This window comes from Mastigoproctus giganteus, chromosome 7 (genome assembly GCF_048544385.1).
Source record: "Mastigoproctus giganteus isolate SK-2022 chromosome 7, ASM4854438v1, whole genome shotgun sequence".
NCBI classification, from domain to species: domain Eukaryota; kingdom Metazoa; phylum Arthropoda; class Arachnida; order Uropygi; family Thelyphonidae; genus Mastigoproctus; species Mastigoproctus giganteus.
Window position 1 is genome coordinate 152749964 of NC_143581.1, and position 22350 is coordinate 152772313.

General features: G+C 39.5%; 1 protein-coding gene across 2 annotated transcripts in view; it reads right to left on the bottom strand.

The window, feature by feature from the left end:
- Window positions 1–514: 514 nt before the first annotated feature.
- LOC150083266 (casein kinase I-like) overlaps window positions 515–22350 on the bottom strand; it is a 261891-nt gene continuing 240055 nt past the window's right edge. For both annotated transcript variants that reach the window (XM_090377138.1, XM_090377136.1), the window contains one exon: window positions 515–910. In XM_090377138.1, coding sequence (XP_090233264.1) covers window positions 859–910 — 52 coding nt within the window. In that variant the 3' untranslated portion in view covers window positions 515–858. The remainder of the gene's footprint in view (window positions 911–22350) is intronic.

Sequence of the window (22350 nt, forward strand, 5' to 3'; positions counted from 1 at the left end):
TCATACACACTGACTAAATGTATTAAAATTGATCTGAGGCACAGGAATCATTATACAAACACAATTTCAATCATTCTATATTCAGTAAATCACTGGGAGATCCCAATAACAAACAACTTTGTACAATATACATGGCCCTCAGTAATTCTAATATTCATCTTTTAAGTACACTAACAGCATTTACTTCCCAGTGTTTAAACTGACAGATCGAACCAATATATGTATTTTATAAGGGGCCAGATGGGTTATTTGTTAGTTAAAAATGAAGACTGCCTCAGATTCTGAGCAACAGGCATTGATTTTTAAATACTTCTTTTAGACACAATAAAAAGTCTTATCATTATTAGCAGCACTAAAAGGAACTTGTAGTAACTTTATGCTCTTCTCCATGGCTTTATGCATCAACAAATACTTCAGTTTAAATTTGTATTTTTTTTTAATACCTTAAAAAAAAAAAACATTCTAGGATGCACAATTCTGACTTGAATGCACAGGTTTACAAAACACTGCCCTTTGGTTTATGAGAAAGTTCATAGTTTTCAAATAAATAGATATCAGCACAACCACACTGTTACATAATTTGCCATAATGGCTATGGCAACTGTGTTTAGAGTGCTTCCAAAACGAATAAATGACAATGGATTTTTCTCAAGAGAATAACGTTTCAATGATTTCAGTATGATGTGATTGTTGGCTGCAGTAAAGATTTACAGGCAGTTTAAAATGAAGGCAGGGATGCGAGGGCATGGATTATACAGTTTCAGTCTGTACAGGAACGGCATCAGTGCTTTCCTTGGAACCTGCAAGTGATCTCTGTAGCAGCACAGCTTTTCTTTCTGGACTACATGTCATGGCGAGTCATTTCTGTCTAACAGGCTTTTTCTTTTTTCGCTTGAAGAAGCAACAGCACCTAAAATAATATTAACAATGTAAAAATTTTAATTTTTAATGCTAAATATATGATTAGCAGCAATGGAAGTACTTAACTTTTAAAGAACTTACTAGCAATATCACTTTCAGATAAAATATCCTATGCATTATAATTAATCAGAGAGCTTGCAACACTACATATCCATCTCATTTTGGTAATATAAACCGTACTGCTGAACTCTAAGATGAAATAAGTTTGAGTTGAAGAAATAAAATCAAAATAAACTGGTAGGGATGTTTTCTATGCTAAGCAATAAAGGCTGCTCTTTCTGATATATATTTTTTTATTGCTAAGGAGCGTATACATCAAAGATAAAGTAGCTTATGGCATAAGCCTCATATCTTCCACAGAATGAACTACACAAAAAGGTTTTGTACTGATGGATTAGTATTAGTTGCATGGTGTAAGGAAGACCTGGGCTTTTGCACTAGTGGGGGGGGGAACAAACAAACAAAAAAACACCTATTTGATTCCATTGTCACATTGGTATCTATCCAGTTGACCTTTGAATTTCTCGGCCTCAACCACCCATGGAGGCAACTTATTTCAATAATTAACAACTCACTCATTGAAAGAATACTCCCTACAGGCCAGTTTAAATCTCAAACCAATTCCCCCCCCCCCGTAATTTGACTTTATGGTCCCTAGTTCTGAAATCATTTATAGTAGTGAAAATTTTGCCCTCATTCATTTTACTTTCACTTCTTAGCGCCCTGAAGCACTTGGATTTGATTGAGGTGTACAGAGCCCTATTCAAATCTCTAAGATGTTTAGTTTCCAAGCTCAGCAACCCACATATTCAAAGTTGTTCCTCATATGGGCATCCTTTTGCTGATTTCAATAGACATGTTGCCCATCTTTGGACAATTTCAAGAAGACAAATGTCTTATTTTTAGGTGCTATCTCTATACTTGGACACATTATTCCAAATGTGGTCTCACAATTGCCTTATACAGTGTATTATGGCCTCCCTATCTCTACAAGCAAATGTTTGATAAATTGTCAATAGGCCACCATGGGCTTTTCTTGCCGCCTGTCTACACTGCTTGGAGAACTCCATGTTGCACTATATTGTAACTCCCAAATCTCTTTCTTCCTCTACTGTTTTTAGTTTTCAACCCCACTAAGTGTGTAGGTTATTTTGGGGTTGATATTCCCCAAGTGTAAGTAAGACCTTGCAATTTGCTGCATTCAAAGATTGCTGCCACTTTTTTGATCATCTCAGAAGTCTATCTAAGTCACCTTGAAGATGGGTTTGACACTGATCATTGACTACTCTACCAATCTTCATATCATCTGCAAATTTTGACATTAAACCATCCTATCCCTTCATTGTTGTAATTTAAGAAAATACATAATTTACTCTTTATCCATTTTTATCTAAATGAAACTATACCACACTCTTGATCATTGTTTTGTGGATTTTTCCACCACTGATGTCAGGCTGACTGGTCAGTAATTACCCACTTCATTCTTAGAGCCATCTTTATGTAATGGTGATACATTTGCTTGTCTCAAATCCAAGGGAATATCTCCTGAATCTAGTAACAACTTCATAGTTAACCTCAATGGTTCAATGCACTCTCTTGCCATGTAGTCAAACTCCAGGGCCCTTACTTGCCTTCAGGTTAAAAAGTTTTGCCAATCATGTGGTATGAATAAGAGGCAAAACAACCATCATGTTATTAATAGTACATTCTTAGGGGCAGTAGAGAGGAGGAGAACGCAATACCAAGCACTTAATGCAACAGTTTCACTCTATGAGAGATTAAAGCCATAATACTGACACTGTTTAAACTGAACAAGCTACTGCTTGTTCTGGTTACCAATCTCTTTATAAGAGGCACATGAAGCTCTTTGTAAATTCCCCCATGGAAGTAAATGTATTAAAGAGTGAATGGAATTAAATGAAGAAAGATCAACAAAAACGAAGCCAGTTAGCAGAAGTTAATATTATTTTTTTGGAAAAGATGCAGTGAGTAATGCTTTTGTACTTTAAGTGCAAGAACACTGCAATACTACTAGTCTGAAACTGCTAGGAAAGTACCTGAAACGAAAAAGCAATATAAACATCTAATCACTTACAAGGTGTCATCAAAAAGTTTGGGGAACAAACTTTGTATCCTGAAACTGCAGTGTCACAGTGAGTTGGGACTTGTTACAACATATTCAGTTAACCCAGGTATAGTAATGCATGCATGTTGAATAGAGGGCAAATTTTAATCATATTTTGTTTCAAATTAGGGAAAGGTGCATCTCTCTGTATCTTTCCATCACCTGCCTTAAAGCAAAGACCGCATCTGTTGCTCCTCCATGAATTGTTAAACAGCTTTTAGAAAAGGTGCTATATATTGCTCAAAGGCTTTTGGTGATTCACAAAGTTTAAAAAAAAAAGGTCACTTGACTGTCAAATATGATGCTTGCTTTGGCTATCCTTCAACTTCAAAAACCAAAAATTCAATTGCTCATGTTTGTGATCTGATCAGGAATAACTGCAAAGTTGCTAGCAAAATTGGTATTTCTTATGGGAAATATTAGCATCAGCATTAGTAAAGGCATATGATGCAAGAAAGCAATCTTATGCAGCATCAGCCAAAAAAAAAAAAAAAAAAAGTGCTTCTTTAACCAGTGCCTCCATTAATTTTCCTGGAACAGAAGTTAAACTCACAGGTCTATAATTACTTGTGTCAGCCTTTGATCCTCCTTTGTGAATTGGGGTCACATTTGCACATCTCCAGTCTATGGATACCTCCCCTGAGTCCAAAGAAGCTCTCATAATTATGGCTAAGGATTTGCTTACTTCCTTTGCTGCCTCCTTTAATATAACTGGATAGATCCCATCCACCCTAGGTGCCTTTTTTATGTTTACCCTCAACAATTTCTCCTCCACTTTCCTCTCAGTTATTACAAATTCATCTAGCTCATGGCCAGAGTTTACTTCACCTCTGGCATTCCCCTTCCTGAATAACTCCTCATGTGTGAATGTAGATGCAAAATACTCATTTAATTTGTTAGCCACCTGAGCAGGATTCTCAATTGTTGAACCATCAATATCCAGTGGACCAATCTGATTCATCCCTTTCCTTCTAGAGTTTACATAGGTAAAGAACTCTTTTCTGTTTTTCTTTGCATCCTCTCCCAAGGATTTCTCATAATCTGCCTAATTTCCTTTGTGACTTGGTTACAGACCAGCTTATATCTATCATAAGCTTCCATGTCACCCATTAATTTATATTTAAAATAACTAAATGCACAAGGCACAATACATTAAGAGTTTAATATCTATATAATATTGGTGTTTAGATACACCATAGACAACTCTTAAAAAACTACAAAGTAGTTGTTGTAGGCATCATTTGCTCTTTCTCATATTGTGCTCCGCCTTCACGACGAGTTGCCATGATATTGCACTACCTCGAATAAGTAACGCTTCACTAATAGAGAAGACTACTGTTACTTATTCTTGGTGAGTACCACCACCCAGACATGTTTCAAGGCTATTGGCCTATCATCAGTGGGTGGGCAGGTACCCTGGTGTATTCCATGTATTCCATGGTTTATATGTATTCCATGCATTTTTCTTCTCTGCTATATGTCTCATTAGTTCATCTGACATCCATTTAGGCCTGAACCTTGAACAATATTTCTTAGTTGGTATGTAAAGCCTAGTAGCTTCCAAGATAAGTTCTTTGAATGTTTCGCATTCTGAATTTGCTGTTGGTAATATCATCAGTTGGTCCCACTGTATAGAATTTAAATACTGTCACAGACCATCATAGTCGCCTTTACGAAAGCAAAAAACCCTTCCCTTTACCCCTGATGGTAGTTACCTCTTTGAGTAAATCCCACTTCAGCACACTGTGATCACTGCCACCTAGTGGTTCCTTTATCTGCAGATTCTTAATGCATGAAGAATCACTACTGATAATCAGATCAAGAGTATTACTCCCTCTAGTTGCCTCCCAAACATGCTGACGTAGAAAACAATCATCCAATAAATCCACAAAAGCCTTGCTAGTGTGTGAGTGACCACCCCACAAATTCCAGTCAATATCTGGGAAATTAAAATCCCCAATTATAAGACTCTCTGATTTACTGGCCCACTCTATTTCCCTGTACAGTTTCTTATTATACTCATCAGAGTCATTAGGCCTATAGCACACTCCTACTCTCAATTTTGATCTCCCAATGCTTATGTCACACCAAACTGACTTGACACGGCACTGTCTAGCGATGTCAACTGGCTTCACTTCCTTGGATTTTACGTTTCTTAACTAATAGCATAACCCATCCTCCCTTCCTGTCCTGTCTATCCTTTCTGTATGCATTGCACTCCCAAATTCCAGTTCTGTCTTCCTTATATCTGTGTGACACCACGTCTCTGATATCACAACAGTATCTGCCTTTGATGTTTTGAGCAATACCTCAAATTCATCAACTTTATTTACCAAACTCCTAGCATTGGTGTACACGCAAGTATACATGCACCTGTTCCTATTCTTGGCTGCCCTAACACAACCCATGTGTTTACTTGTACCGCAATGACTCTCAGCAGTCTCTGAAATATCCTGCATCTTGTTTTCCAGGCTGCTGCTGAATCCAATAGAAGCAGTGCAAGACTCACTTTCACCTCTTCCAGTGGCTACTGTTAATCTATTAGTTCTTGTATCCCTCCCAAGCTAGCAGTTTTCTGACCCACCTAACACTGCCTCGACAACATCAGCAAATATTCTTGCACCCTTTCTATTTAAGTGTATCTCATCCCTATAGAAGCAGTCTCTCCTGTTAACAAGTACAGACCAGGCTGAAAAAAATTCTACCCCCTTGAGCCTTGCACAATCTTCCCAGGGTCGAATTGATCGACAAGGCTCTCATCATATACTCCCTCCTATCGTGTCTGGGTAGAATTGCAGGCACTTTCAAATTCAACTCTAATTCACGGCTTTTTTTCAACAGTGGCCTGTACTTGTTATGTAATTCCGCCGGTCTGCTACTCTTAATATCATTAGTGCCAACGTGTACAACTATATTAGTATTAGTATTAGTAATGGCCGCATGGTGCAAGAAACCTATGGCTTATGCTGCACCAGCAAAAAAAAAAAAAAAAAAAAATCAGAACAAAACAATGATAAAAACAAACAAAAAAAAAAATAAATAATAATAATTAATAAAAAAAAAAGGAAATTAAACCTATCATCATATGCGCTTCCCTTACCCGAAAGTACTATCCAGATGACCTTTGAATTTCCCCAAACTGTCGGCCTCTACCACCCATGAAGGCAACTTATTCCAGTAATTTGTAACTCGCTGGCTAAAATAAAACTTCTTGCAGTCCAATCTAAACATTTCTCTCCGTAACTTGAATTTATGTCCCCTAGTTCTAGCATCATTTATAATCTTGAAAATTTCGTCCTCATTCATTTTACTGATGCCTCTCAAAGCCTTAAACACCTCAATCAAATCTCCTCTAAGGTGTCTAGTTTCCAAACTCTGCAACCCACATATTCAAAGTCTTTCTTCATAAAGAAGCCTTTTGCCGATCTCACCAGGCGAGTTACCTGTCTTTGCACACTTTCAAGAAGCTCGATGTCTTTCTTTAGGTGCAGTCTCCATACTTGAACACAGTATTCCAAGTGTGGTCTAACATAAGCCTTATATAATGGGATTATCACGTCCCTATCTCTACTTGCAAAAGTTCGATAGATCATCGATAGGACACCATGGGCCTTCCTTGCAACCTGTTTACAATGCTCAGAGAATTTCATGTCTGCCGTATATCGTAACACCCAAGTCCCTTTCCTCCAGTACTGGGTTTAGTTGAACTCCACCAAGTGAATAAGTTATTTTGGGATTACTGTTTCCCAGATGTAATACCTTACACTTTGTTGGGTTAAAGCATAGCTGCCATTTTTCTGACCATTCCTGAAGTCTATCTAGGTCTCTCTGAAGAAGCTCAGCTTGACAGTGATCATTAACTACTCTACCAATTTTAACATCATCTGTAAATTTAGACATCATGCCCTCTATCCCTTCATCAATGTCGTTTATGAAAATTAAAAACAACAGTGGTCCTAATACTGATCCTTGGGGAACCCCACTTCTTACATCAACCCAATCTGAGGAATAGCCATTTATCACAACCCTCTGCCTCCTGCCCTGAAACCATCCTTCTATCCATTTAAGGATTTTCCCAGTGATTCCAGCCTGTTCCAGCTTATAAAGCAACAGCTCATGTGGGACTGAGTCAAAAGCTTTGCTGAAATCTAAATAAACAATGTCGAAATTATTCCCTAAATCCAGCTCGTGAGTGACCCTTCGAAATAGCGAACGAGATTTGCTAAACACGATTTTCCCCTTTACAAAACCATGCTGAGTATCCTTGAGAATTTCAATTCGATCCAAATGATCCTAAATTCCACCCTTGATCATTGCCTCCATGATTTTCCCTACTACTGAAGTCAGACTGACAGGTCAATAATTTCCAACTTCACTTTTAGAGCCACCCATAAGTATGGGAGATACATTTGCACTTTTCCAATCCAAGGGAATCTCCCCAGAGTCTAGTGATGCTCGCATAATTAGCCTCAATGGTTCAATGCACTTGCTTGCCGCCTCCCTTAAGATTATAGGGTATATTCCATCAACTCCAGGAGCCTTAATAGACTGTAGGCTCGAAAGTTTTTTCATTAAATAATCTTGCGAAATTTCAATATCATTAATTCATTTGTAAATATTGATGCAAAATAACTGTTGAGTTCATCTGCAACGGCAGCTGGTGTATTTAATACTATCCCCTTTCCCTTACGTAAAAGTCTGATCTGGTTTGTCCTGCTCTTCTTGGCATTTATATATGTGAAGAATTCTTTATCCCCCCTCTTTGCTCTGTTTGCTAGTGATTTCTCATAAACTGCCTTTACCTGTCGAACCTTTTCAGTGGCTCTATTACACATCACCTTGTAGCCGTTATAGGCTTCAGTACTTTTTATTGCTCTGTAACCTTTCCATGCCACCTTTTTCTGCTCAAGTAATGTGGCAACTTCACTATTCATCCAACTTGGAACCCTCCTCACAGAGAATTTTTTTAATGGTATATACGCATTCAAGGCATCTGTTGTTGTTATTTGGTTTTTAGGAGCAAATTTAGCAACTAAGGCCATATTGCTCCGGGATATGCGGTGGTCATTCCCTGACCTTTCCGTATCCTCCGTATTTGGTGGTGACGGGCTTGAACCCCGGTCTAATCAAGAAGCGTGTGCTACGCACTGCTGCTCCTTACCACCTACGGAGGTAAGGAGCAGCAGTAAGGAGCAGCCTTGAGGCTACGGAGGCACCTCAAGGCATCTGTGATTAATGGTTTAAAAGCATACAAATGTATTCATTTTCTGCACGATATCTACCCAGTTAATAGAGGCCATGTAGTACCTTCAGGCATCGTAATTTCCTTTTCTGAAATTAAAACCCATTCCTTTGCCTTTTACTTCTGCTACCTCTCTTGTCATCATCCACCGTAGAACTCCGTGAACACTTCCTGCTACTGGTTCCTCTACTGTCAGCCCTGTTATGTCATCTGATTCATGTGTGATGATGAGGTCTAGGATATTCTTTTCTCTAGTACTTTCCCCGACATGTTGATACAAATAACTGTCATCTAGTTGATTTAAGAATTTTGTTCCCCATGTCGAGTTCCCTTCCCATTTAGTCCAATCAATTAGAGGCAAATTGAAATCACACATAATAAGGCATTGACGCTTACTTGCCCATTCCATTTGCATGTAGAGGCTTTGTCATAATCTTAACTATATCACCTTTTGTGCCCTTAAAAGATGATATCCGCTCTACAACATCATCAACCTTTGTCCCCTGGCAGACATACCCTGGTCCTGTTCCACCTATCCTTTTTACAAAGAATGTTCCCCATTTCCCTGATAAATGAGTCACCAACAACTACTAGTTCCTGTGGGACCAGCGCATTCTGCCTTGGGGGTTGCGTGATGACCAACTGCAAGGTCTGGCGTTGATGTGGGCAGCTGAGAGCTTGATGGGCCCCTCAATTTAGATCCTTTGTGGGCATCGACCCTGTCCTTCAAGCTCTCATATAGGCCCACAACAACGCTGAGTTGTCGCCTGATTTCCTTACACTGCTTACATCGCACACGCACCCCCCCCCATGGCAATATGTCCCGTACCCAATTGCTCCACAAACATCAAGCAAGCAGTGCATTTTAAAAGGCTGTGATTCAGAGGGCAACTGCCCCCCCCCTAAGTTCTCCCCTGAGCCACACCACTCCCATTAGCTTGAGCCTTTTGCTTTGCTGCTCTGGTCTGAGTCATGATTTTGATTTAATTTCAATAAAATTTCAATAATAAAACTCTAACCTTGTATCCCAACACTGTTATAATGCTATATATATTTTTCAGTATTGAGTATTATCTACGAGTTCCGTTATATATAACTTCCGTATCAAGTTATGTATTAATTAATTATGTTACGTTTGTAATCTAAGTCATTATATGTATTTAGTTAAAAAGTAAAATTTAATTGACAATGAAGTTTAACAAAATTAATAGATTTTACTGATTAATTGAAAATAATTATATTATATTCTATACTATACTAAGCTTACGCTATCTAGTTCGGGATATAACGCTGTATCGTATAACAATGGCGGCAAGTTACGAACGGGAAATCTACGGACACTTAAGTATTAATTAACTTCCAAATCTCGCTGTCTCAATTCAGAATAGTAAACTAATGATCCTGACTAGGTCTATAAGCTGCTTAGAGAAAATAATTTAATATAACAATTGGTCAATAAACGGCTAAATATGGCTAAAAATCTTCTCGTTCAGCGGAGCTGCAACTTGTAACACGTGGATTTGATACCCTTACCGATACTAAGTAATACCTACAAAATCTCTATCTAAGTTACACTTTAAACTAAGTATTGTAACTAGGAATATAAAGCTACTCAAGAAAATAAGTTAATATGCCAATTTAAGCTAATAAAACATAAAAACCTTCTCTATTCCAGGAGCAGTAAAAGCTTTGCCTGCACAAGGCTACTCTCGTCGCTCTTGGCTACTCCAATATTAATCAATATGGGATACACTTAAATGGGAGGGGATACACTTAAATAGAAAGGGTGCAAGAATGTTTGCTGATGCTATCGATGCAGTGTTAGGTGGGTCGGAAAACTGCTAGATTGGGGGGATACAAAGACTAATAGATTAACAGTAGCCACTGGCAGAGGTAGTAGTAGTAGTAGTAGCAGCAGTGGCATTTGATGCAAGAAAGCAAGTGTACGAGCTTATGCAGCATCAGACAAAAAAAAAAAAAAAAAAATCACACCATTCCCTCCAAATGCCTGTTCAGTTCCTCCTTAAATTTATTCAACCTATCAACTTCCACAACGACAGATGGAAGTTTGTTCCAACAATTAACCACCCGCTGGCTAAAGGCAAATTTCCGCACATCTAATCTACATCTGTCTTTTCTTAATTTGAATTTATGCCCCCTTAGGTTCGTAATCTGAACAAGTGGAAGGATCCCATCAGAATTCAGCATGCTCAACCCATTCAAGGCCTTATATACCCCAATCAGATCACCGTGCAGGTGCCTAGTCTCCAGCCACTGCAATTTGCAGAACTTAAGCCCCTCTTGGTAAGAGGATCCCTTCATTCCCCTCACCAATCTTGTTTCTCTTCTCTGTACACGCTCAAGTAAATCTACATCCTTCCTAAAATGAGGCCTCCAGACCTGTACGCGGTACTCAAGGCGTGGCCTGACCATTGCCTTATACAGAGGGATAATCACCTCCTTTTCCCTGCTAACAAAATTCTTATATATCATTGACAAAACCCCATGACCTTCCCTGGCAGCCTGTCTGCATTGCTCAGAAAACTTCATATCTGACTGCACAATTACTCCCAGGTCTTTTTCATTTTCTACCACCTTAACTGTAGTACCACACAGTTGGTACGTTTCTCTGGGGTTACTTCTACCCATATGCAGTACTTTGCATTTGTTAAGGTTAAACTTCAGTTGCCACTTCTTAGCCCATCTGCCCAAATTATCTAGATTCTGTTGCAGTAGCACACTGCCATTACTGTCATTAACAACCCTGCCAACCTTTGTATCATCTGCAAACTTCGACACTAAGCCTGATATACCTTCATCAATATCATTGATAAATATACAAAACAACAGTGAACCTAACACCGAACCCTGTGGGATTCCACTAATAACATTAGTCCAAGAAGAGCAGCACCCATTGATTACCACCCTCTGTCTTCTCCCACTTAACCGTCCTTTTATCCATTGTAGCAACTTACCCTTAATACCTTTCTGCTCCAATTTGTACAATAGTCTTCGATGCGCAACAGTGTCAAAAGCTTTCCTGAAATCCAAATATATGATATCAAAATTATTTTTTGCATCCAGTTCCTTTGTAACCACATCATAATATCCTATCAAATTTGTCAGACAAGACTTTCCCTTAACAAACCCATGCTGTGTCTGAATTATTGCTGAAGTCTTGTCCAGATGATCCTGCAATGCATCTTTAACCAGTGACTCCATTATTTTACCCAGAACAGAAGTTAAACTAACTGGTCTGTAATTACTCGTGTCTCCCTTCGATCGCCCTTTGTGAATTGGGGATACATTTGCACATCTCCAGGTGAAAGTGATTCTTGCACTACTTCTATTGGAATGAGCAGCAGCCTGGAAAATAAGATGCAGGATATCTCAGAGACTGCTGGGAATCATAGGGGTACAAGTAAACACATGGGTTGTGTTAGGGTAGCTAAGATGTTGTTGTTGTTTTGGTGTTTATTGGCGCATCGACAACGGAGATCATAGGGCGCCATGGTTAGCTAAGAAAAAGAACAGGTGCATGTATACTTGCGTGTACACCAATGCTAGGAGTTTAGTAAATAAATTTGATGAATTTGAGGTATTGCTCAAAACATCAAAGGCAGATATTGTTGGGATTTCAGAGACATGGTGTCACACAGATATAAGGAATGCAGAACTGGAATTTGGGGAGTACAATGTCTACAGAAAGTATAGACAGGATAGGAAGAGAGGAGGGGTTATGCTATTAGTTAAGAAAATACATAAAATCCAAGGAAGTCAAGCCAGTCGACATTGCTGGATAGTGCAGTGTCGAGTCAGTTTTGTGTGACATAAGCATTGGGAGATCAAAATTGAGAGTAGGAGTGTGCTATAGGTCTAATGACTCTGATGAGTATAATAAGAAACTGTACAGGGAAATAGAGTGGGCCAGTAAATCTGGGAGTCTTATAATGGGGGATTTTAATTTCCCAGATAATGACTGGAATTTGGGGGCTGGTCAATCACACACTAGTAAGGCTTTTGTGGATTTATTGGATGATTGTTTTCTACATCAGCATGTTCGGGAGGCAACTAGAGGGAAGAATACTCATGATTTGATTATCAATAGTGATTCTTCATGCATTAAGAATCTGCAGATAAATGAACCACTAGGTGGCAGTGATCACAGAGTGCTGAAGTGGGATTTACTCAGAGAGGTAACTACCATTATTGGTAAAGGGAAGGGTTATTGCTTTCGTAAAGGCAACTACGATGGACTGAGGCAGTAATTAAATTCCATACAGTGGGACCAACTGATGATGTTACCAACAGCAAATTCAAAATGGGAAGAATTCAAAGAACTAATCTTGGAAGCTACTAGGCTTTACATACCAACTAAGAAATATTGTTCAAGGTTTAGGCCTAAATGGATGTCAGATGAACTAATGAGACATATGGCGGAGAAGAAAAATGCATGGGATACATACAAATTAATACGTGACACAGAAGCCTATGATAGATACAAGTTGATCTGTAACCAAGTTACAAAGGAGGTTAGGCAGGCTAAGGCAGATTACGAGAAATCTTTGGCAAGGGATACAAAGAAAAACAGCAAAGAGTTCTTTACTTATGTAAATTCTAGAAGGAAGGGGATGAATCAGATTGGTCCACTTGATATCGATGGATCAACTGTTGATGATCCTGCTCAGGTAGCTAACGGGCTAAGTGAATGTTTTGCATCGGCATTCACACATGAGGAGTTGTTCAGTGAGGGGAATGCCAGAGGTGGGCAGTAAGCTAGAGAATCTTGTAATAACTGAGAGTAAAGTGGAGGAGAAATTGTTGAAGATAAACACAAGAAAGGCACCTGGGGTGGATGGGATCTATCCAGGTATATTAAAGGAGGCAGCAGAGGAAGTAAGCAAACCCTTAGCCATAATTATGAGAGCTTCCTTGGACTCAGGGGAGGTACCCATGGACTGGAGATGTGCAAATGTGACCCCCAATTCACAAAGGAGGATCCAAGGCTGACAAAAGTAATTATAGACCTGTGAGTTTAACTTCTGTTCCAGGAAAATTAATGGAGGCACTGGTTAAAGAAGCACTGCAGGATCATCTAGACAAGACTTCAGTTATAGCTTGGATACAGCATGGTTTTGTTAAGGGGAAGTCTTGCCTGACCAGTTTGATTGGATACTATGATGCAGTCACAAAAGAACTGGATGCAGGGAATAACTTTGATATTATATACTTGGATCTTAGAAAGGTTTTTGATACTATTGCACATGGAAGACTGCTGCACAAATTTGAGCAGTGTGGCATTGGAGGCAAATTACTGCTATGGATAAAGGGGTGGTTGAGGGGGAGAAGACAGACAGTGGTAATCAATGGACACTGCTCATCGTGGACTAATCCCCAATACTGAACCCTGAGTGGAGTCCCTCAGGGTTCAGTATTGGGTCCATTATTGTTTTCTGTATTTATAAATGATATTGTTGATGGTATATCAAGCTTAATGTCCAAGTTTGCAGACGATACGTTTGCAGACGATCGGAAATGAAGTTTAACATTGACAAATGTAAAGTACTACATAAGGGAAACAACAACCCCAGAGCAACATATCAACTCTGTGGTACTAGACTGACAGTGGTAGAGAATGAAAGGGACCTGGTGATGGTTGTGCAGGCAGATATGAAGTTCTCTGAGCAGTGCAGACGGGCGGCAAGAGTAGCTCATGGTGTCTTATCAATGATATACAGGAATTTTTCTAGCAGGGATAAGGAGGTGATTATTCCCTTGTATAAGGCAATGGTCAGGCCACACCTAGAGTACTGTATACAGGCCTGGAGGCCTCATTTCAAGAAGCATGTAGAGCTGCTGGAACGAGCACAGAGAAGGGCAACAAGATTAGTGAATGGAACAAAGGGGTGCTCTTATGAAGAAAGGCTTAAGTTTTGGAAATTACAGTGTCTGGAGACTAGGCACCAGCGATGTGATCTGATAGAGGTGTATAGAACTTTGAATGGTTTGAGCATGCTCAATACTGATGGGATTCTTCTCCTTGCTCAGAATAATCACCTGAGAGGGCATAAATTCAAATTGAGGAAAGACAGATGTAGGATAGACGTGCAGAAATTTGCCTTTAGCCAGCGGGTGGTTGGTTGGTGGAACAGACTTCTATCCCTTGTGGAAGTTGATAGCCTAAATAAGTTTAAAGCTCAGCTGGACAGGTATTTCGAACGAACAGAGGGGTGAAGTGGAAGTGGTTATTTTTTATTTATTTATTTATTTATTTTTGGCTGATGCTGCATAAGCTTGCTTTCTTGCATCAAATGCCTCTACTAATGCTAATGCTAATATTAACACAAGGTTTGGGAATGTGATGCAGTTCAGTCAAGTTTGTGTCTCACATTCTCACTGATGATCACACAATGGCTTTGTCAATGTGCTGGTACTGCTGATCCACTCTTTGTGTCATCCATAATTATCAGTAATGGATTGTGAGTGTTTGGTTTTAGGTTTTATTGGCACATTAGCAACTAAATGCTATAATGCTCCAAAACCAATTCATGAAAAAAGATTATCTATTTCAGTAATCTAAAAAATGAGGTCACTATTCAAATGGTATAAAGATAAAGGTATACCATCAGTGTAAGAGATATATTTTTAAATAAGACTAAAAATGTTTAAAGACTTTAAATAATTAAAAACAGCTGGAATGTGGTCATTGTTGGATAAAACCTGACTCAGTCAGGTGACCAAAAGCAGTAAAATATAAAACATGTTTATGTCTGTAACATGGAGTTAAAATATGCCAAATGGTCACATTTTACATAATGATTGTGTCCTATGTGGAGGTGAGCAAGAACAACTTCCTCTTTATGGTTCCCGTGCAGACTAGACTGCAAGTGTTGGATTTTGGGCTTTATCTGATAGTTTGTTTGACCAGCTCATGCCAAGATTGTTACCACTGGGAGAATAATTTGGAGTGTATCATGTGCCTGTAGTCTGTATAGGGGACTAACAGGCTAAGACATCTGCCAGATTATTATCTGTGATTCCAATGCAGCTTGGGATCCAGCAGAACCGGATGTCGAATCTAGATTCATAAAAAAAGTATAACTTCTGCTGAACCCTAGAGAGGACTGGATGAGGATTATATATCATCATTGATAGAGCCTGTAATGTACTTAAGGAATATGTATATACCATACACTTTTGATATTTATTACATTTAATGTGGTCCAAGGCTAGCTCAATAGCATACAACTCTGCAGTGTATATACTACACTCATGGGAAATTTTTAGCATTAGTAGAGGCATATGATACATGATAGCAAGCTTATATATCATCAGCCAAAAAAAAAAAAAAAATCCCTTTCCATTTCACCCATCCATTCATTCCAAATATTTGCCTAGTTATGCCTTGAATTTATTCAAGCTCTCAAAGTCCACAATGGCAGATGGAAGCATATTCCAGCAATCAACCACCCACTGGCTAAAGGAAAATTTCCGCATATCTATTCGACAACTGTCTTTCCTCAATTTCAGTTAATGCCCGCTCAGGTTTGCAATCTGAGCGAGAGGAAGAATCCCATCAGCATTGAGCCTGCTCAATCCATTCAAGGCCTTATACATCTCAATCAGATCGCCTCGCAGGTGCCTAGTCTCCAGATGTTGCAATTTGCAGAACTTAAGCCTTACTTCAAAAGAGCATCCTTTTGTTCCCCTCACCAGCCTTGTTATCCTTATCTGTATTCATTCTAGCAACTCTACATCCTTCCTAAAATGAGGCTTCCAGACCTGTACACAGTATTCAAGGTGTGGCCTGACCATTGCCTTATACAAGGGGATAATCACCTCCTTGTCTCTGATAGAAAAATTCCTATATATCATTGACAAAACTCCATGACCTGCTCTGGCAGTCTGTCTGCACTGCTCAGAAAACTTCATATCTGACTGCCCAATTACCCCCAGGTCTTTTTCATTCTTCACTTCCCTGAGTGTAGTACCACAAAGTTGATACTCTTGGGTTACTGCTACCCATATGCAGTACTTTGCATTTGTCAATGTTAAACTTCAGTTGCCACTTCTCAGCCCATCTGCCCAACTTTTCCAGATTCTGTTGCAGCAGCATACTGTCATTACTGTTATTAACAATCCCCTCAACCTTTGTATCATCTGCAAACTTTGACATTAAGATTGATATACTTCATCATCAATATCATTGATAAATATACAAAACAACAATGGGCCCAACACCAAACCCTGGGGGACACCAATAATAACATTAGTCCATGAAGAGCAGTATCAATTGATTACCACTCTGTCTTCTCCCACTCAACCATCCTTTTATCCATTGTAGCAACTTGCCCTTAATGCCATACTGCTCCAATTTGTACGGTGGTCTTCCATGTGCAACAGTATCAAAAGCTTTTCTGAAATCCAAGTATATGATATCAAAATTATTTTTTACATTCAGTTCCTTTGTAACCACGTCACAGTATCCAATCAAATTGGTCAGACAAGACTTTCCCATAACAAACCCATGCTGTGTTTGAATTATTATTGATGTCTTGTCTAAAAAACAAGACAGCAGTAATAATTCATACAGTCTTCTCACTGAGAAGACTGCAGTAAGTAGACAGATGGTAAAGTGCTGGCTTTTCTCTCATCACGAATGGAGAAGTTGCATAGTGTAATGTGAGAATGCCAGGGTGGAAGGGGGTGCCCTCGGTGTTGGGACAACATTGTCTACTGTGATATTAATCTGTCTGAGCAGCTCTTGGTCATGAACACTAAAGGTACAGTTGGCAGTGTGACAAGTATTATATAGGTTTTCTCATTGTGGCTCAAAAACAGATGTCCATGTCGGGTGGTCTAGAGGGATTTCATTTTAAAGGCATATTTTAGTGACAATCGAGTTCATCGAAATGAAAGAGGTGATTCAGTTACTTCATCGTATAAACTCTGGATGAGTGATGTTTGAAATCATTGAGCAGCAATGCGGATGGCTTGGTGATGAACTGGGTCTAGTCACCACAGTATGCTGTTTCTGACAGATCATACACTTGGGACCCATAATCTAATTTAATTTAGACCAGTGCATGATAGCGATGGAGTAAAGTGCAGTGGTCTGCTCCCCAATTATTAGATGAGTGGCATGAAGGAGGTTCAGTCCCTTTGTGCAGGGCACCTCTGTAGCCAGGTGGGACGGAGCAGCAGTGCCTAGCACACGCTTTTTGATTAGGCCGGGGTTAGAGCTTGTCACCACCAAATACGGAGGATGCGGAAAGGTCAGGGAATGACCACCGCATATCCAGGAGCAATATGGCCTTAGTTGCTAATGCTCCTAAAAAAAAAAAAAAAAAAAACCCCTTTGTGCACTTGGTCTGCAGTTGACAGATATGTGGAAGGAATGTCAACTTATTATCAAAAACAAGGCCCAAGAATTTTGTCTCAGGTGCTACTGGAATGATGTTTTGTCCGAGCTTCAGTTTTGGTTCAGGGTCTAGGTTCAATCTACAACAAAGGTGTACACAGACACTCTTCAGAGGTGAGAACCTGAAACCATTAGCCACTGCCTAAGAGTTGACGTGGTCAGTGGTTTGCTGCAATTGCCTTTCAATGACTCTCATATTACGTGACTATGGAAAGATGCTAAAGTTATCAACGATGAGAGCACTGTTTACAGTTGGAGAAAGTTGTTCAGTAATAGAATTAATATTGACAACAAAAAGTAACACTTAAAACTGACCCTTGGGGGACTCCCTTCTCTTGGGAAAAAAGGCAAAGAGAGAACAGACCCCACATGAACTTGGAACAAGCGGCTTAATAAAAAGGGTTAGATAACCTTTAAGAGCAAGATTATAGATATCTTTTAAAATCTCAAATATCCAAGCCATTCATATTCATTTTCCATATCAAAGAAAATTGACACCTGGTGCTCGTGTTTGAAAAAGCATATACTTTGGAAAGGAGGTCATTTTCTTCTAAATATCGCATGAGGTGCACATTTATCATCCTTTCCAGGACTTTGCACAAGCAGCTTGTTAGAGCGAGGATAGTATTTGTTCAGAATTTTGGGATCCTTTCCAAAGGGAAGGCAAGAACGATTGCCTTATGCCAGAAGTCTGGAAACTGATCTCCAAGATATATTCCTTTTTACAGACAGAGGTAGCTCACCAACAGATTCAGACGAAAGATGTTTAATCATCCCATAATGGATGTCATTTGGCCCAATGGTACTCACCTTGGATAGACATAGTGCCACTTTCAATTCCTGTTCTGTAAATGGTTGATTGTATGCCTCATAGTTATTTGAAGGCAGTCTTTCAGCTTTTGTTTCAGGGCCAGGAACACAGGGGGAAGGGGGATGTTTTGGCAGACACTTTGGAAAAATGTCTCCCCTAGAGTGTTTGCAATTTTAGTTGGCTCTGCAAGCAATTGTACATCCATTATGTTCTAGGACTGATGTAGTGTATGATGTGTATCTGCCCTTCGTTTTCCGGACTTTATCCCAAATTAACTTAGGTGGCACCATGTAGGAGACAGAAAAAGTGAAGTGGATCCAAGATTCCTTCTGACTCTGATGTAATGTACTTTGGCATGTGCATGTTTGAAGACTAACTAGATTATCTGTGGTGGGGTAATGGTGAAATATTCCTCATGCTTTGTTTTGAGCTTTCTTGCTGCTGTGCAATCTCCATTCCAAAATGGTTTTGGAAATAGTGGAAACCAAGTTGAAGTTTTTGGTACAGCAATTGCCACTACAGTCGGTCCTCGTATAACACGTGTTTACACTACATGAATTCGATCATACATGATTTATAAATAGGGGAACAATATCTTATATAACACGAACCGAATTCGCTTATGCACGATTCGCCTTTGTGTTTACAAGAAATGGCAGTCGAACGCAGAATCACCCCAACCGAACGCAACACGATAGGAATGAAGAGAAGATTCTGAAAATGTATTTATGTTTTTTATATCAGTGAAGGGGAAACACATTTCACCATAATAACGTAAAAACCAACACAATTCCAGCTATCGGTATAATCGCAAATGCAATTAGATTGAGTTTACTACCAGTTTATAACAGATTCCACAACTGGAAATTGTTTTTATTATTTCCAGCTATCGGTATAATCGCAAATGCAATTAGATTGAGTTTACTACCAGTTTATAACAGATTCCACAGCTGGAAATTGTTTTTATTGTTTTATGGCAGTAACCCCTAGAAATGTGCTTTAGTAAAATGTGAGGTGTTAATAGTGTATCTCTGCCTTTACGGTGTTGTTTATTCAGTTGCTACATGTGTGCAGCTTTGTTTATGTGTATCAAGCATGCCTCCTCATTTTGTAAATGTGCTTTATTCCCTAAAAATGAGTAGAATACTTAAAAGGTGTGAAAAGGAAGCGTCCTGGTGAAGACACTGCAGATTCAGAGAGAAAAAGAAAAGCAATATCGATAAACAGAGGCGGACTGGGTTAAAAATTCTTACCCGGGAAAATTTTTAGTGGCCTCATACTATGGTTTATGGCCAAAATCACACCAGTCTCCGGCTCACCGGGGTTTCCCCGGTAAGGCTTATGGCCAATCCGCCTCTGTCGATAGAGAAAAAATATGAAATTGTGAAGCGCTTTAAGCAAACTGAAAGACCATGTGATATTGCACGTGCTACAGACCTAAATGAGGCAACACAGAGAATTACAAAGAATGCAGAGAAAATAAAAACAACTTTCATAGCAGGAACAACTCAAAGTGTAATTAAAATCCATTAGATTAAGACACAAAGAACTGGAAGAGATGGAACGGCTGTCATCTGTTTGGATAGAAAATCAAACAAAAAACAAGTTTGCTTACAATAGAAGCAAAAGCATTAGCAATATTTTATTACGTAATAGTCGTAATAAAATACGTAAGTATTTTATTATGATTATTTATCGTGTTTGATAATGTTTTGGTTACAGATGTGTGTTCGATCTTGGGTGGTCGGCACCTAACCCTATTTTTCCCATAGGGCCTGTTGTTTATATTGCACGAGGGTTTCTAGGAACACAACTATCATGCTGTATGAGAACTGACTGCACTTGTATGATTCTTTCTGTGAAGTACATAACTGCATCATTAATTGGTTTCTGGATAACTATGATGGTATGGTATTAAATGTTGCCAAATGTCTGAAGGCATTCCAGTCAGCGTGATCGAGCTTCCACCATGATATCCTAGACGGGTGGCATGGTCTCCCTATACAAAGGGTGGATAACACAGGGAAGTAATATAACTACCATAAAGATTGTCATCCACCTCCCGTGTACAAACAAGGAGTGATGGGGAGCATATAGAGATCTATCACAGTAAATGTATGGGTAGACATGTGGAAGAAGGTGTGAGAATTTAGAAGGGCCAGATCATCCTTTTCAAGCATATGCTCGATAATCCAACCCCTCCTACTGATGTCAGTGCTACCCCACCAAGTATTATGTTCGGCGAAATCCCCTAATAATAGAAAAGGGTGTGACAATTGCTTAATGAGATCATCAAGGTCGGCCTACGGCCTGTCATTCCTAGATTTTTTTTTTTTTTTTTTGATTTGGTAGTTGTTGGCGCATCGGCTTCTGTGGCCATATTGCACCTCCCAAGGTTTTTGCAGTACTTTGATCCAAGCCCGAGGCGGGAATCGAACCCGCGACCTTTGGGTTGCCGGGCAGGTACTTTACCCACTCGGCTAGCCCGGTCGGCCCTGTCATTCCTAGGTGGCAAATATATGGAACAAACAGTTAGAAAAAACCCTGCTGTAAGACAAACAGCTACAGCCTCAAGGTGGTGGTAAGTGGCATAGCTTGGAAGGGGGTTATGGTTACCCACAAGGATGGCAACTTCTCCATGGGCAAGTCCATTTCCAGCTCTGTCTTTACGAATAATTGAACATTTATGCAATTAAAAGTCCTCATTTGCCTTTAAATATGTCTCTTGCAAGTCAAAGCAAGTTGACTCATGCTTAAGGAGAAGGGCTTTGATGTCCTCACTATTTTGACAGAATTTATGGAAATTCCATTGCAAGAATTTCAACGTGGCCATTCTTAATATTTGTCGGATCCAACCACTGGCTCCTGGATTCATCTTTCTTTGGGAAGAATGGGCGTTGGTTGGACAAATCTATCCTGAAAGGGCTCTAGGATAGATTTGTCCTGTACCTCCTTAACTTCTACTTCTATTATTTCTTGTATTGCCAGTGGCATTATATATATTCTTGGAATTTCTTTACCACTGTTTTGGAAGTGGTGGAGCACTAGGAGGTACAGATATGGGAGTGGCAGCTGCTGCCTAATATGATAAGCTCTGCCTTTAGCCTTTGAATTTCTTCTTTTTTCCACCTCTGTCGTTTTTTTTTTTTTTTTTGGTAGTTGTTGGCGCATAGGCTTCTGTGGCCATAATGCACCTCCCCAGGTTTTTGCAGCACTTTGATCCAAGCCCGAGGCGGGAATCGAACCCGCAACCTTTGGGTTGCTAGGTAGGCACTTTACCCACCCTGCTAGCCCGGTCGGCTCCTCTGTCGTGCTCATGAGTAAGCAGGTCAACCATGGCAGATAATGTAGGTGGGTTTTGTGGCTGAACACAATGTAGTTTCAGGGTTTTTTTCAGCACCTCAGGCACATGCAAGGGCTCTACAACAGGCCATTTGTGAGTGCCATATTTCTGTCACTTAAAGCACCTTAGAGGATTTAGGACATATAGATGCAATGGACAATTAATATATCCAGCTTTGATCTCAGCAGGAGACGTTGGTGAATTAAACATCAGGATGATGTTTCTAATGAGAACAAGTTTCCATCCCTATGTGCAAAAATTCTTTTAACAGGTATCACTACCTGTGGCTTTAGTTCAGAGTAGATTTCCTCTTCAATATCACGAACCTCAGTAACTTCAAGGAGGTCGCACTCTGAGATGATATCTCTTGAATTCAATGTTCTGTGGGGTGTCAAAGTAATTGGTAGTCTTCTGATGGATGTTGCTCAGAGTAGCTGCTCAGAGTGCTTGTCATTTTTTTTTAAATTTCAATTAAGAGATTCCCCGA